Below are 14,758 nucleotides of genomic sequence, written 5' to 3'. Positions count from 1 at the left end.
TCAGTCTGTATTCTTTAAAATATAGAATTAAAATTAGGTTTTGGTTGTATCTGAGTTGAAATGGTCATTGTTCCTGATAAATAATATTTGCTGCCAAACATCATGTTATAGCTGTATTCAATTTACGAGTTTAGCGATTGTTGGAGGCACTGTCGGATAATCTGACACTGACCAAGTCCCGATCGTGCCGGATTATTGGAAGTCTATTGTCTCAACCAATTTTTCAACCTTTGTTGTACCTCTGTATGATTTTGGTGGGTAAATGTCAATAAAGTAAGAGTTCTGTCTGAATTTGAACTTAACTTTGAATCTTTGACCAACATCGATTTTAATCGACATCATCTGGTAGAATTCTGATTCTCAGGCTAGTTTTAGATGGAAGCATTTATCGTAGCAAAAATCGCATCGTCGATACCCTACCGTTTAAAGTAGCAAATGCTATAGCATTTCACATGCCATGGCATATCCTATGACATTTCTTGTCGATAGAACTGATTCCAGCGCAGTGCTGGGTTAAAAGGAAGCACAAGATTTTGTGTCAAATATCCATGCTCTTGTTTTGTGTGGGAAATTGAATTGTATTAAAGAAAAGTGAGTTGGAGTAGGGATGCTATTATTATGCTGATTGAAAAATATGAGGAGGATCCTTGTTTGTACAAATAACTTTTCGAAGGCTTCATTATCCATACGCAGGAAGTTTTTGAATGCAATGGTATCCTCGGACTTCAGTTCTTTCTCTACCATAAAGAACTGAAATATTGTCGTCCCTTCGCAACAACCAATTCTTTCCCCACATACTTCTTTGTGGTTTTTGTTTTCTAATATAACCGACGAGAACTGTTGTTACAACCACTATAGCTTTACTACTTCACGCAGGAGCGGATTAAGGACGGAGCCAATAGAGCCCAGGCTCCGGGGTCCCAAAAATCCCTCTCTTTAATACGAAAATATAACAATCAACTTATTATATTATAGGCTTCAGACTCATGCTAATTTATTTCCTGCTCGCGGTAGGCTTATCTCTAGGGTTGTCTTGATGCTTATTTTGTAAGGGAGTGAGCTATTTTGGGCCTCTATTACAAATCAAATTATTAGCTTGTGGTGATAATTCCTCTGAAATATCTTTGTCATTACTTAGAGCAAATCTAGAAGGTTTTCCAAGTCTTCTTAACAATAAAACATTCCTATTCAAATCAATTTGGACTCTGAGATTCTAAAAAGTCATTCCCTAACAACATGTTTTGGGAAAAATGACTTAACACGCGAAAGGCATGATGAAATGTTCTCCCATTGTATCTTGTTAATCAAAAGATAATTTTGAGTAATTCCTATTATTTGTGTGTCGATATTCAATCTCTTAACCTTAGGTGAGCTAAATCCTCTTTAATTATTGATATCTGCGAAGCGGAATCTAATACATCAACATTCTCATCTTTATTCATAGCATAGGTGCCCCCTTGAAAAAGTTTTCTTCAGGGCCCTGAAAGCCTTAACCCACCCCTGGCTTCACGCTTTAGTCCCGGAGCCATAATTGGGCTCTTCTCCAGTGATTTGTTTGCTACGTCACGACAAGATGCTTATCAAAATGCTACCGTGTAAAATTACCATTACTTTCGATGCCATAGAATATTATACGAGATTTTGGCAGCACATCTGCTACGAGAAATGCTATGATAAGCGTTTCCGCCTAAAACTAGCCTTAGTCTGTACCAAATAATTTTCCTTCAATGTAATTTCTTGAACTTTAGGCCCCATTCCGTAAAGCTTTTCATCAACACAACGCAAATTTACGTTTGTTTGCGATAATAGGCACAGCAGTTATTGCAAATTTTGCGCTGTTACATTCCGCAATTTTTCCAAAGATTGGTACGGAATAAAGCTATTTTCATTGTTCAGAAAATTGCTGGATACTTATTTTTAATGTCTTGTCCTAAGATCCAAAGTTGAGCTCAGTTCCATGTGTTAAATGACCGACAATATGGCAACGTGCCAAAGAAATCGACTGTAATCATTCTAATACAATTTCTGAAAGATTTGTTTACATCAATCGATATATTTATCGAATTAATCGAAGGATCAAATTTCGATTTCGATAACAACAACATGGTGTATATGTGAGGTATAAGGTTTGGAATGGTGGATGTGGAGCAATTGATAATATACGTAGCTTTCTGTTGACTCAAATAATTACAGAAAAAAATACTGTGTGTACTATAATTAGAGTGATAAGTGAGACGAATTTTTTACTAAGTGACAAAATAAACCGTCACCATGCCTAAAGTTCGTAGTAGGAGAATGCATTTAACTTTCAGCTATTCAATGCTAAAACAGAGAGAGATAGGCCAACGATTTCCTTTAGGGTTTGCCGACCGTTTATCGAAAGAAATGTATTCGGCAATTCTTCCTTGTACTTCTTGGGATCATACAGAAAGCGTTAAGGACCCCGTTCATGGCGGTGTGTTCAATTTAGAATTTTCTCCTGATGGGTAAGTTCATAAATTTGAGACCATTCATTATTTTAAACTGTTATTTAAAAGAAGTATGAGTTTCGTTTACATTGAATTACCTATTAAGAAACAATGTGATGATTGATTATGCTGTGTAACATGATAGTGGTAAAAGACAAATTATACTACGGAGCTTGAGCAGGTGAATTAGTGTTCATTTCCGTTTTCAACATACATGTACACGGGATAGACGATGACCGGACTGACCGACAAATATCGAAGAGTTAACTTTGTACACGTAAAAGCCTGGTTGTATTTCTTCTGACAGTATCGTTGGAAGTGTCTCTTCCTTCGGCCAGTGACTTACGCTGTAATTGTACGTAAAAGCAAGGCTGTTATTCTTTGTAGTACTTCCAACAGTAGTAATGCAATAGTCACAATGAAAAGATTTATTTGATACAGCCTTAGTAATGTAATTTCCATTACACAAGTGTAAGTTAACTGACATGAAACCTACCAGCATGATGACAAAAGAAGGTCGTTGTCCGTGTGTAATGTATGTTTATTTAGAAAATACGAGCTATAACACGTTAATAACCACAACGTTTGGAGAACAATTTTAGCAGAAGGAGTCAAGCTATATTTTTCCCCTAAAAAATGTTAAATTTTTGTTCACATGAGGTTTATGTTAGTGTAGGGGTCCAGCATAATTTTCGAAACACTTATAGAATTTCACGTATTTCTATTAATATTTGGTTAGGTTATGCCAGGTCTAAGTACTTCCATTTCTCTTGTAAATTTTGTACTGTTTACGTACTTCTGGCCCCCTTCTGCCAAACATTGACTAGTTTGGGTAATGCTCAGGTAAATTCATTTTTCAGCGATTGCAGCTGTATGTAGAAAAAGTTTTCGGCTATTGTTTAATTTCGGGGGAACAGGTTTTTAACAGTTTTTTTTTTTTTTTTTTTTGCGATATTCTATCCACGTTCGGTTAGGTTAGGTTAATAAGATGTAATTCAGACAGTATTGCCAAGCGAGCGTCAGCGAGTGAAGGCGGGTTAGAGCCCCGCAGGCCACGCTTTCTGTCTTCGCTGATGTTGGCCCCCCATTACTAAACAATTACCAAGTTTTCTTTTAGTTTAACGTCCTACGATTATGCATAGAGGCAGAGGGAGACACTGATGATGAAATGGATTATCACGCTAGAATGACGAAAGTGGGAGGAAACGGATGAACCCGGAGAAAGTGCATGCGCACGGTAAATGTCCACCACATAACCCACTTGAGGGGAACCCCTACGCGCCAGTGGTGGGTGCTCTACCGCGGGCCCCAGTAAATTTATGCTAACAGCATAAACTAGTGTTAACTGTTCCCCGGCCATGTAAATTTGTAGTTGAGATTGTTTCTGGGTCTTTTCGGTTTTTTTTTTTTTTTTTTTTTTCAAATTCACATTCCACCAATTATTTCAATAGTCGCTAGTTACGTATTCGTCTACTTTAGCTTACAGGGCATAAGCATGAGACTTAGAAAAGGAAACAAAGCATCTTAAATTACTTTCCGGAGATCACTAGAAATATACTTGGTGGAAGTAAAAATATTATGAGATAGTAAATCAGATGCCGGGAGGAAGAAAAACTGATCAAAAAGATTATCAAAGAAGGAAGTAAGGGAACTTAAATCTCTAACCTAGTGTATGTTCGTAAGCTATTTACCAATGGAGTCTCATCACCTACTAGGAACATTGCGTGCTCTCACTTTGCCCGGAAGTGGATTGGATGTAAACTAGTTTGTATTGACATTCTCGTGCAGTCAGTTCGTGGGCTTTAAGATGCGTCTGAAACCTCATTATACCGAAATCGTACTTTCACTTCACGCTTAGTTGTTCCTCGCGTAAATTTTGTCTATGCTTCGTGAAATGCTGTGTCCGCCAATGAAGATGAGGTACCGCATGGAAATTAGAGGTAATATCTGAACTCAGTTTCTAAATGCTGACTACGATTTGCAACATAACATGCTGTTCCTGCGCATGCGTAGATTAGGTTATATTTGCGTAACAAGTTTTTATAATTTTCATCATACATTAGCCATAATGAAAACCATAGTACAGAAAACACCACCAACCAGCCTCTACTAGGTGACCACTAAAAACGATAATTTAATCTAATTCACGTAAGAGCAAGGCGAAGCTGATGGGTCTACGCGATAGTGTGGAGATGCGTCCTTTTCAAGTCTCTCCCACCGGGAACGAACCTGGGACTGTAAACATATTAATGTGGAGATGATAGATGAAAGGCAATAAAATCCCATTTGTTCATAATTACTTTATATATATATCGAGTGTTCTAAAAAATGGCGCCCACGGACCACAGAGTACTATTGTGCAAGTCAAACACACACACATATATATATACCTTTCGGGTCTTTGTGTGGAGACGCGAATTGCATTATATGGCAACGTCGCAGATAAAGAACCATAGATTAGATCTCCCAATCCATCAAATAATTACATCGATTCTTGCCGGATGACAGTTCAATAGACGTTGACGCTAGCACCACTTATTACCTTAACAATCGATGTAACTGTGTGATGGACTTCTAGAGCAGTGCTAATGGTTCCAGATTAATATGCGATGTTGCCACATAGTGAAATTTTGATTTCCTATATCGGCTAAAGGAGGACACAGAGAGCGTTCCATCATATAAGATTTTCTCTTTATTTTTACCTGTAGAATAGGGCTGTGTGGTCCGTGGGCGCCTTTGTTAGAACTAGGTATACAGTATCGTACTGATCAGTTCATCGCATTTTATATCATTTCTTATTGTTATCCATCAGGTAGATGTAATTTCTTTATTATTTGTTCTTAATATGCTTTTACTTACACCTTATGCCCGGAGCAATCGAATCAAATAAATCCATAAACTAGAATGTTATACTTGATCAATGCAGAGATGTACACCTACTTTTGGGCCACCCACTTACCCCATAGCAGAACGTACCGTGATCTGCAATGTGATCGCAGAAAAATTGCCAAAAGGAAAATAAATAAATAAAAAATTAGCCAACAGAAAACTATAAAAAACATGCCTGCTATGTGTAGATGTCTTAAATGCACGGACGACTCGTGTAAATGTAGTTTGAACTGTGTTTTACGTCAAATACTCTGTTGAAGTAAAGCTAATGATGTTTGTTTGAGTATACCATTGTCTGAGGCCATGTGTGAAAACGGGTTCAGTGGTTACTAATGTAACGGAGAAAAGGCCAGCAGCAAAGGTCAGACTTAGTGATGATATTGGAACAACAGACCAGCTTATATACATTATCCTAAATGGACCCAGCTGGTCTCATTACAAAATACGGTGTATCGTATCATAAAATATTTTAAATCTATTTTTTTTTTTTTAAAGCAAAACTTTCAAAGAAGTGACTTCACGAGTTGTAACTCGAAGTAGGGGGATACCGCTGAAAACTGTTTACCATACTTCATGCAATACTGTAGTAAAAACACGATAGTATCATCTTGATTTTTTATTTTGGAATTCCTGCAGAAAATTTTTGACTTACAAAAGCTCATCGCAGAAAGACAAAGAAAGTTCTGTCATCGGGCCCACTTATAAGTTATGTTGGAAGTAATTTTCTAATATAGACCTGGTCCCTAATACACTTTCCGGTTTGTTTAGTAGGTCTGCGTGTATTATTGAAATTAAATTTGTTGTTTTAAATGTCAGTGTATGGCCTCTTAGCTAGAGGAGACGGATGATTAATGGAAGTGAATGATTATTTAAAAAAAAAAAAAAAAAAAAAAGTGGTGGAATGATAATGGGAGAAAACCCACAGACATGATGTCCATTACAAACTCACATGGCCTGAGACCTCTCACACCGAAGGTAAGACCTGTGTCACAGAACCACGAAGCTGCCTCGTATACATTTTATTGGGAGAAAGTGTATACAGAATCAATATGTGATAAAGAAATGTTCAAATATATGGAAGCAAACCATATTCCCGTCGGTTAGGTATTACGTATCGTAATAAGGTAAATGTGGGGGTTCTTTTATTAAAAGTTGTAGGCAGTTTTAAGCTTTTTTGTAGTAATATGAAAATATGAGGGATTGATTCGAACTGAAATGAGAGAATGAGTAGGAGAGCTAGGTCTATGCGTAACATGTAACGCATGTGAAGATTTTATTCAACGGGGGTAAAAGAACAAATACAGGCTAGCGTATCGAAGTCGGTAACGTAAGTTTAATCTAAAAGCTGAATTCTTGCAAAATTTCAATTATTGACCACATTTTTTAGATGGTTTCCGGGTGGCGAACCCTGTTTTCGATTCGCAATTCACGATCTCAGAGAGCGTCAGAGACTGCTGCTTGCGCTTGCCGTAATGGGCAATGATATTTGTAATGTATCACGTGCTTATGTATATACAAACAATGCCTCTTGTTTGTAAACATCACCACATGGATTTGGTACACACCACGTAAAATTACTACGTGCAAAAGACAACGGACCACTGGCACCTCCTACGAAGCACATAACATGAAAACGGCAACAGCACCACCGCCGCTCTGGACGCCTATAAATTCGGCAGCAACCAGCGGAATAGTACCTGTTCTCCGGTGTCCCTCCTACTGCTTGCCTTGGAGCATTAAGAGTAACCTAACCCCAAAGCCTCTAGTCTGTTTCGGGACTCTTGGTTATTCCTTTCCACTTGGCTTAGCCTGCTTCGGGGCTCTATAACTTGTAACCCCCTCACTGCTTGCTTCAACGCATTGGGGTTTCCTTCGCCACTCCGTCTAGCCTGCTTCGGGGCTCTTTGCAAATCCTGTGCTCGGCCACACAGTCAAAAGTTACCTAGTAAATGAAAAGAAAGCACTTTTGTAGTATTTTCTGTACATATATGCAATAGTGATAGTCAATTCCAAACCTTGTTTTTAGCTCTACCTACAAAAAGTTTTACAATATTAATATTGTTGATCCTGTACTTGCTTTTATGCACGCTTGTGACATTGCTCATGTTCTCTGCGTTTTTGAATCATATATTTTTTTATTTATTACTGCATTTTTATCTTTTATTCTGACTTGTTATTGTTTTTACTATTTATTGTTATATATTTTCTTTAATGATAGTATTATTACTATTTCCTGTTATTGTTATATATTTCTTGTTCTCATATATTTATTATTTTCTCTGTTTTTGGGTTTTTATGTCTATTTTGCAGCAGTTTTTTAATATTCGTTTTTAAATTTGACGGAGACAAAATAGCCCCGTTGCTGACGTCCCCATTAAAATTTAACCAATCAGAGTCAGTCTTGTTCACAATGCACGTGCACAGACTGCTAACTACAAAATTGTAATTAAGTGATAGATGCTATGAGGTATATCTTAATATAGAACAATGGAGTTACTCTTTGTACCATTGTATTTGTTTTGTTTATTTCTTAAATATTTTTTATATTAAAACCCTTAGAAATGTCATGATCACGAACACTTTTATCTGCTTGCTGGAAACTCATTGTTTTCCCATCATGTGTTGTGTTGTACCTCCTTGATGCTCGAAGCATTGAAAATATTTATAACAAAAAATCGGATGGAATATAACGGTATAGATAGATCCATTGGTTTGCACTAATAACAAAGTAAATTTCATTGTGATTTTCAGCACAGAAAATTACATCTGGTAGGAGGACAAAATGAACGATTTAATATCATACCTAATTATTCATGGGGGACGCGGTGGTTCTGTGGTAGAGCGCTCACCTCCGGTGCTTGGGGTCTCTGGTTCGATCCCAGCTCGCGCCGTGTGGACTTTGTGGTGGACAAACACCGTGCTTGTGTGCTTTCTCGGGGTTTTCCCGTTTCCTTCCACTTTCTTCATTTCACTCATTTCACATCATCACCGTCTCCTTTAGCCTAACCGGCATAACCGTGGGGCGTAATATTCATGAATGTGAATTCAGTAATATACAAAGACTGAAGAATGGATCAAGAAAGAAACCCGGGTCACCGGCTTACTGTACTGATGCGTTAACCACTATGCTATCCAGCCTGCTTCTTGAATAGCTGTGTATTCTTATCACACGTGAAGTTGGTGCTCAACCACTCACGACCGAACACAGATTACAAGAGTGAAGATATATATGACTGGTCAATAGAGGGAGTAAATGACGTAATGATTATTATACCGACATTACAAGTTAAAGGCCCATGTTCGATCCTCCAAGCAGGCACTTTTACTTTGCGCTGATCATCTGTTTTAAGCTTTGAAGAATTAACTTGTGGAGCGTGAGGCCCCCAGCTCCCGCCAAGTCGGCGTCGTGATGGGCAAACACCGTATGCCTCGGCTTTTTTTTTCGGGGGGGGGGGAATTCCATTTCCTTCCATTATCATTTATGTCGTCATCACCGTTTCCCTTGGCCACGGTGTATAATCGTTGAACGTTAAACTTTTAATAGAAGATAATTAACATTAAAGGAATCAGTTGTTTCATTTACTTCTCTGTGTGGTGCAGCTTTTTTTCAAATATATTAATTTTGTTGAAATTGTTCACAGGTCTCTGTTAGTGGCAGCGTGTGAGAAGAAGAATGTTCTTCTTTTCGACCCACTTTGCAGACGATTAATAGAACGAGTGAATGAAGCTCATGAAGACTGTGTGAATTGTGTAAGGTAAGAGGAAATGTTACGTTTACACACACTTAACGCTCTTCATCACTATTTTGAATATTATTTAATAACTAAAGATGTTAAAAATTGATAATTTGGAAACAACACTTGTGAGGTAATTCCAAAATCTCTGGAATATAATAATAAATCTAGATCTAAAATTTTCCTCACAATCTAGAAATGTGAGGAGAAATTATGACGTGATATCTAGACCAGGGCGCAAAATTTCAGGTCGCCATTGGCGACTAGAAATTTAGAGCTGGCGACCCGTATTCAGTAGAAATGGTTTCTGCCTAAACTCACAGGGCTGCGCGGTTTCTGTTTCGCACGAAACCATTGTCACTGAGTGAGAGAAGACACGGAATGTAAAGTTTTCACAAAGTGGACCTTGTCTTAGCAGAGTGAGCAGAATATAAACTTCTGTTTTCTTCATTGACGTTGAATCAGACACTGATAAAGATTTACAGTGAAAACTTCATTACGAGATTCGCAAATTTGCTTCCAATTGTCGCATTTTGTGCAGTTTGACCTGTGAGTACTTGCTTCATGTGAGAGAGGCTTCAGCAGTCTCCACAGAGTTAAGATTGCCTACAGGAATTCACTGAAGACTGACACACTGGATGATTTACTAACAATTTCCATCAATTGACCTTCACTTAAGGACTTTGATCCGAAAACCGCAATCGAGAACAGGTACTTCAGTGCAGAGAGAGCATTACACAAATGTGAAGTCTTAAGGTAAGATATTTTTTTAACATGTATATGAATTGTCCAATACAAAATTGATTATCCTGAATCTAATTGTCTGGTTTTGAAGTCTTATGCCTTTATGTAATCTCTTTCTCGGTCAAATCAAAGGCCATGAGAGGGGGGGCTTTCATAATTTGTACATGAGAGATACTAGCGACTGTCATTTTTAGATTGGCGAGTGCATCTGACTTTTAAATTTTGCGCCCTGACTTTGACAGTATGCTAAAACACATGATTCATTTACCTTGAATTCTGACCCCCAAAACTTCCTTGCAATACCAAGCTTTTCGGTCTCCCTAGAGGCCTCGTTCACACAGGATAAGAATTGCAGTAAAATAAATAAAAGTAGTAAAATATATAATGGAAATGACTCAGCGGAAAAGAGCGTTGAAGCTTGTCAATTGCTTTTTCTTACTCGTCAAGTGGTGATGCAGCACGCTGTGAAATTACGGCCTTTAGTTGTTGATTGTTTGATCAGACAGGAAAGATAGACAACTTGTGTTGCTGTTTTTGTTGTGCTAATACTACACAGCAACTTGTAAGTTTACTGCTTTTTGTAAGATCAACAAAGTCAAGCAGTACGGGATCTGGTCAGAGGAAAGATGGGACCGTTTGTATCCACCAGGTGATGCTGAAGTTGCGGCGTCCAATCAGTGTCGTGAGGACAGTTGTGGAGCCACTTGAAGGAAAGAAGTAGCGAATTCCGGTGTAGAAAGCTGTCATTAGCGGCGAGAGGAGCTGATGTACTGACTACACATCACTTCAACATCATGAATGCTACAAGCCTCCTAGTAGGTTCTGGTCCCCTGAAAACTATTGCACCAGGAGTTTAGTTTCAGTTAATACACTGTTTCGGTAAGGAAGTATTTCCTGACACCTTTCTCAGCAGTTCACGCTAAACTGATGGCAATTTTCAGAATTTCCTCTTATACTTTTTTAATGTGATGTAAATTTCCTTGCACTAGAATCCTCTTTTGAAAGTGTAATTGCTATAAAAACTTAAGTGAAACGCTAATGTAATCTTGTGCTAGTTTGTGGAAATTATGCTCACTTCTAATAGGCACTACGTTGAACTTGGATGATTACATACTCCTTTAAATTGTCGTAAAATTATTGTTCAAAACATATTAATGTTTACACTACAGTAAATAATTAGGTATCTTATTACAAAGAATCTCGTCAACAGTGGTGTTTTGAATGGTTCTAAATGTCCAGCGCAAAACTGACACGATATTAAGCATGTACATGATACTCTTAAGTTGTAATATGTTTAATTCAATTGTTAGTTATGGTACAGGAGTGATGTTTGATTAGATTCGATCGTTCAAGGTCCTTCATTTCCTTGAAAAATAGATCTACCTTGAACAGATCTCGCGTAAAAACAGTGTCTCTGGCAACATTTGCAACCTTAATCTACAGTCCGTCACAAAACAATAGCACTACTCAGAGCAACCGCAAGGATTTCATTATATTTACTATTTAAATAAGCCATTCCGTGACATACTGGTATTTGCTTGATGTTTCCAACAACCTTTAAGTTTAGGTAGATCAGAGTAGTATTTTGCGTTACAGTAGTTCAGATACTCTCCGTTTGGTGTCTCTGTACTCAATATAAGTGTGGTTGAGACCTAAAATGCTTGTTTTATTTGTTTTTCTGGAGCGGTGTAAAGTGCAAATTTTAATGAAAACTATGTATTATTGAATGTTTCTTTTGCTTACGTTGTAAACGGAAGTGCTTCACATACATTTATAAGGCGCTGAAGAATCTAGTTATTCCCTAGAAACTCGAAATATGAGAAAAGTGTGTGACACAAGTCTTTGTAAACAAAGACGAATTCGGGCACAGCAAAGTGATTGCTACTCAAATAGACAAATCGTCAAAATTCTAGTTATACATCATACTATCTTTCGTAGAATAATACAGAATCAAGGAGAGCATGGTATTGTCTCTTCTGAATGAGAATGATGTGGCAGAAAATGATAATAAATGTGAGATTGGATCGAGAGAATTATCGCTTGGCTTTGTCAGACAGGGCTTCCAGGGGCATGAAATGCATGGGCTACTTATTCTAATGCAGTTTATAACATAAGCCGAATGACTTGTCAGACGATCTAATAAGAACGGGTTACATAAGAAAACTTAAGAAAGAACCCACTTTTAACTGATAAACATGTAAACGCTAGAAGAGATTCTGTGAGTAGACACGATGCATGGAGTGATGAACAGTGATGGCACGTAATTTTCTTGGATGAGAAGTTTATGATTGTTGGAAATGGCAGTGTAATGAAATTTTGAATGAGAAAATGTAAAGCCAAAGTACGTTTCTAAAAAGAAATTCGAAGAATGTGTCATGTTGTAGGGATGCTTTACTTTAAATGGAGTGAGATAAATTAAAATCTCGAACAAACACGTTAATGCGGCATATTTCCTCATTTTTTAATTTTTTTTTTCATTGACATTCTGAACCGAAAGTTACTACGACCATCTGGTGACTATTTCTCAGGTCCTGATTTGAGTTGATTTATTTTCCAAGAAGACAGTGCGCCGTGTCACAGAGCACAGAGTGAAGCAGACTGGTTTCCAAGTATGAATTTCCAAAGATTATGTTGGCCACCAAATTCTCCGGATATGAATCCTATATAGAATCTGTGGCATAATTATGTCACAAAAAGTACATGGAAAGATATATCATTCTAGGGCACAAATCACTGAGAAACTGGTTCGAATCTGGCACCTCAAACTGGATATTACATTAAGTGAAACACTTGTGAACATAATATCACGTTGGTTTGCAACATCAAGAGCTACCCTTGGTGATGTAACAAAAGACTGAAGTGTCATAAAGAGTGTGATGTAAACAATTTTCTTTTTTCATTTACTTTCAATAACCTACGTACCGTTTAGCGATAAACTTTGCGCAATAGTACAATAATAATAAAATATGCGTTAAATGTAATTTCTGGTTATAAGGTCCCTTAATGTATAAAACTCGTTTTTTTCATATAAGTTCATACATGTGTTAGCACAACACAACATAAACATTAGAGAAGTATTAAAAGATCAGTTGAATAGTGTGTGACCAACGACTTGAATAAAATAGGGCTGGAGTTAACAATATAACAGTATTTTTCAAACTGGTGCTTTTTTTGTGACTATGTTGTAACCATATGGCTGTCTGTCACCAACAAAGGGGCCGCGGTGGCTCAGTGGTAAAGCATTCAACTCTGGTGCATGGGGTCCCTGGTTCGATCCCTGCTCGCGCCAAGTAAATTTTGTAGTGGACAAACACTGTATGCGTGGATTTCCTTGGGGTTTCTCTCGTTTCCTCCCATTTTCTTCATTCCACCATTTCATTCATTTCTCATCATTACCGTCTCCTTTAGCCTAGCTGGTATAACCGTGGGACATAAAACTCAAAGATTTATTATTTTTTTTTTTTTTTTTGTCACCATCATAATTAGTTCGTAATTTTACCGACTGCATAGTTATTTCAGGCATGTAGTAAAATCACATTTACATGTTTTATTCACGTTTCTTCAGCAGAACCGTAAAACGATGGGTTTCAGCGGGTTATCTGCAGTCGTCAAATCTATGGGTAAAGCTTACCCTTTCAGTGTCGTTTCTCAGAATAATAATAATCACAGCAGAGATAACATATACATTAACTCCGGTACCTTCATAGACAAACAAGTGTGAAACGAGCAAACCAGGAGGATTACCAACCCACTTACCCGAAAATAAAATTTGACATTGAAGTGAGTGCTATGACACAGGGTCGCCCAAGGCGGGTTTTAGAGTGCCAGTTGCTTCCATGAAATTATGTGTGGATACCATTTTTTTAACTAAAAATAATACAATCAAACTGGAGAATGGTAAATTTGAAGAAAGAAAGATACATTTGGGGACCAGAAGGGTAAATTTAGGGGAAAGTCAAACTCGAAAATGGTAAATTTGAAGAAAGATATCATGGTAACATTTTGCTCCTGGATTGCCATGTAATTTGGTGTTACAGTGAAACACATATTCCCTGTCAAGTGTCATTCTGTCAACCAATGTGATAAAAATTTTGGTTTGTGCCACTAAAAGTGGCCAAGGAGGAAAAAGTGCATACCCTTGACAAATATGTGGAAGTGCTGAAAGCAAGTCGAAAATCCTTATTTTATGGTGAAATATGGGGTACCTGTTATCAAACAGTGGAAGGATGGATTCACAACTATAATAAAAAGTAAACCACCAGCAACGTGACATTCTTTCAAGATTCAGTCCCCATGTACGACTGTTTCAAATCAGCGACTGTTCAGCTGCTGATATGTATACTTATACATGCCGTTTAAGTACTTTACTTGATCGAACTGTAACGTAAATCTTGCAGATACACTGTTAGGAAGTCAGCCACTGCAGCTGAACCGAGCCAAAGAATGAGACGTACGGAGTTTGTTCCATTTTCTGGACTCAGATGCTGTTGCTTCATACAAAGAAGTGTTCTGTCAAGCTTAAACCGTAAACCAAGAACTAGACAGCGGGGATGCAGAGAGTGTTCTTCATGAGTAGGTTTTACCAGCCGTACGTAATGCATAGACTGTTTCCATTGCCCAGGATTGTTACATGTCCAGTTTCTACGTAATACATGGACTACTTTAATGTATGATTATTACATACATATTGTTCTGTTTACTTTATACTGTGTTTCTTACATTGGAATTACGTTGCTTTCATTTTCGCCAAGTGTATCATATGACTGCTGCGACACATGTACGCGGGAATCCTAAGTCTTTCTTCCTAACAAGGCCTGTGTAAGCTTTATATATATATATATATATATATTCATATTTACATTATAGTGAAAAATCTTTGAGTTTTACGTCCCATGGTTATGCCGGTTAGGCTAAAGGAGACGG

The 14,758-nt window shown here is 37.6% G+C and overlaps 1 protein-coding gene across 1 annotated transcript in view; it reads left to right on the top strand.

Moving 5' to 3' along the window:
• Nucleotides 1-2,077: 2,077 nt before the first annotated feature.
• Nucleotides 2,078-14,758, top strand: part of LOC145667038 (DDB1- and CUL4-associated factor 10 homolog) — a 36,126-nt gene continuing 23,445 nt past the window's right edge. Inside the window, exons 1-2 of the mRNA XM_081734730.1 lie at nt 2,078-2,486; nt 8,999-9,112. Of these exons, the coding sequence (XP_081590856.1) occupies nt 2,272-2,486; nt 8,999-9,112 (329 nt within the window). The 5' untranslated portion in view covers nt 2,078-2,271. The remainder of the gene's footprint in view (nt 2,487-8,998; nt 9,113-14,758) is intronic.

This window comes from Thermobia domestica, chromosome 12 (genome assembly GCF_964235325.1).
Source record: "Thermobia domestica chromosome 12, izTheDome1.hap1.1, whole genome shotgun sequence".
NCBI classification, from domain to species: Eukaryota; Metazoa; Arthropoda; class Insecta; order Zygentoma; family Lepismatidae; genus Thermobia; species Thermobia domestica.
This window is presented reverse-complemented; position numbering and strand designations above follow the sequence as displayed.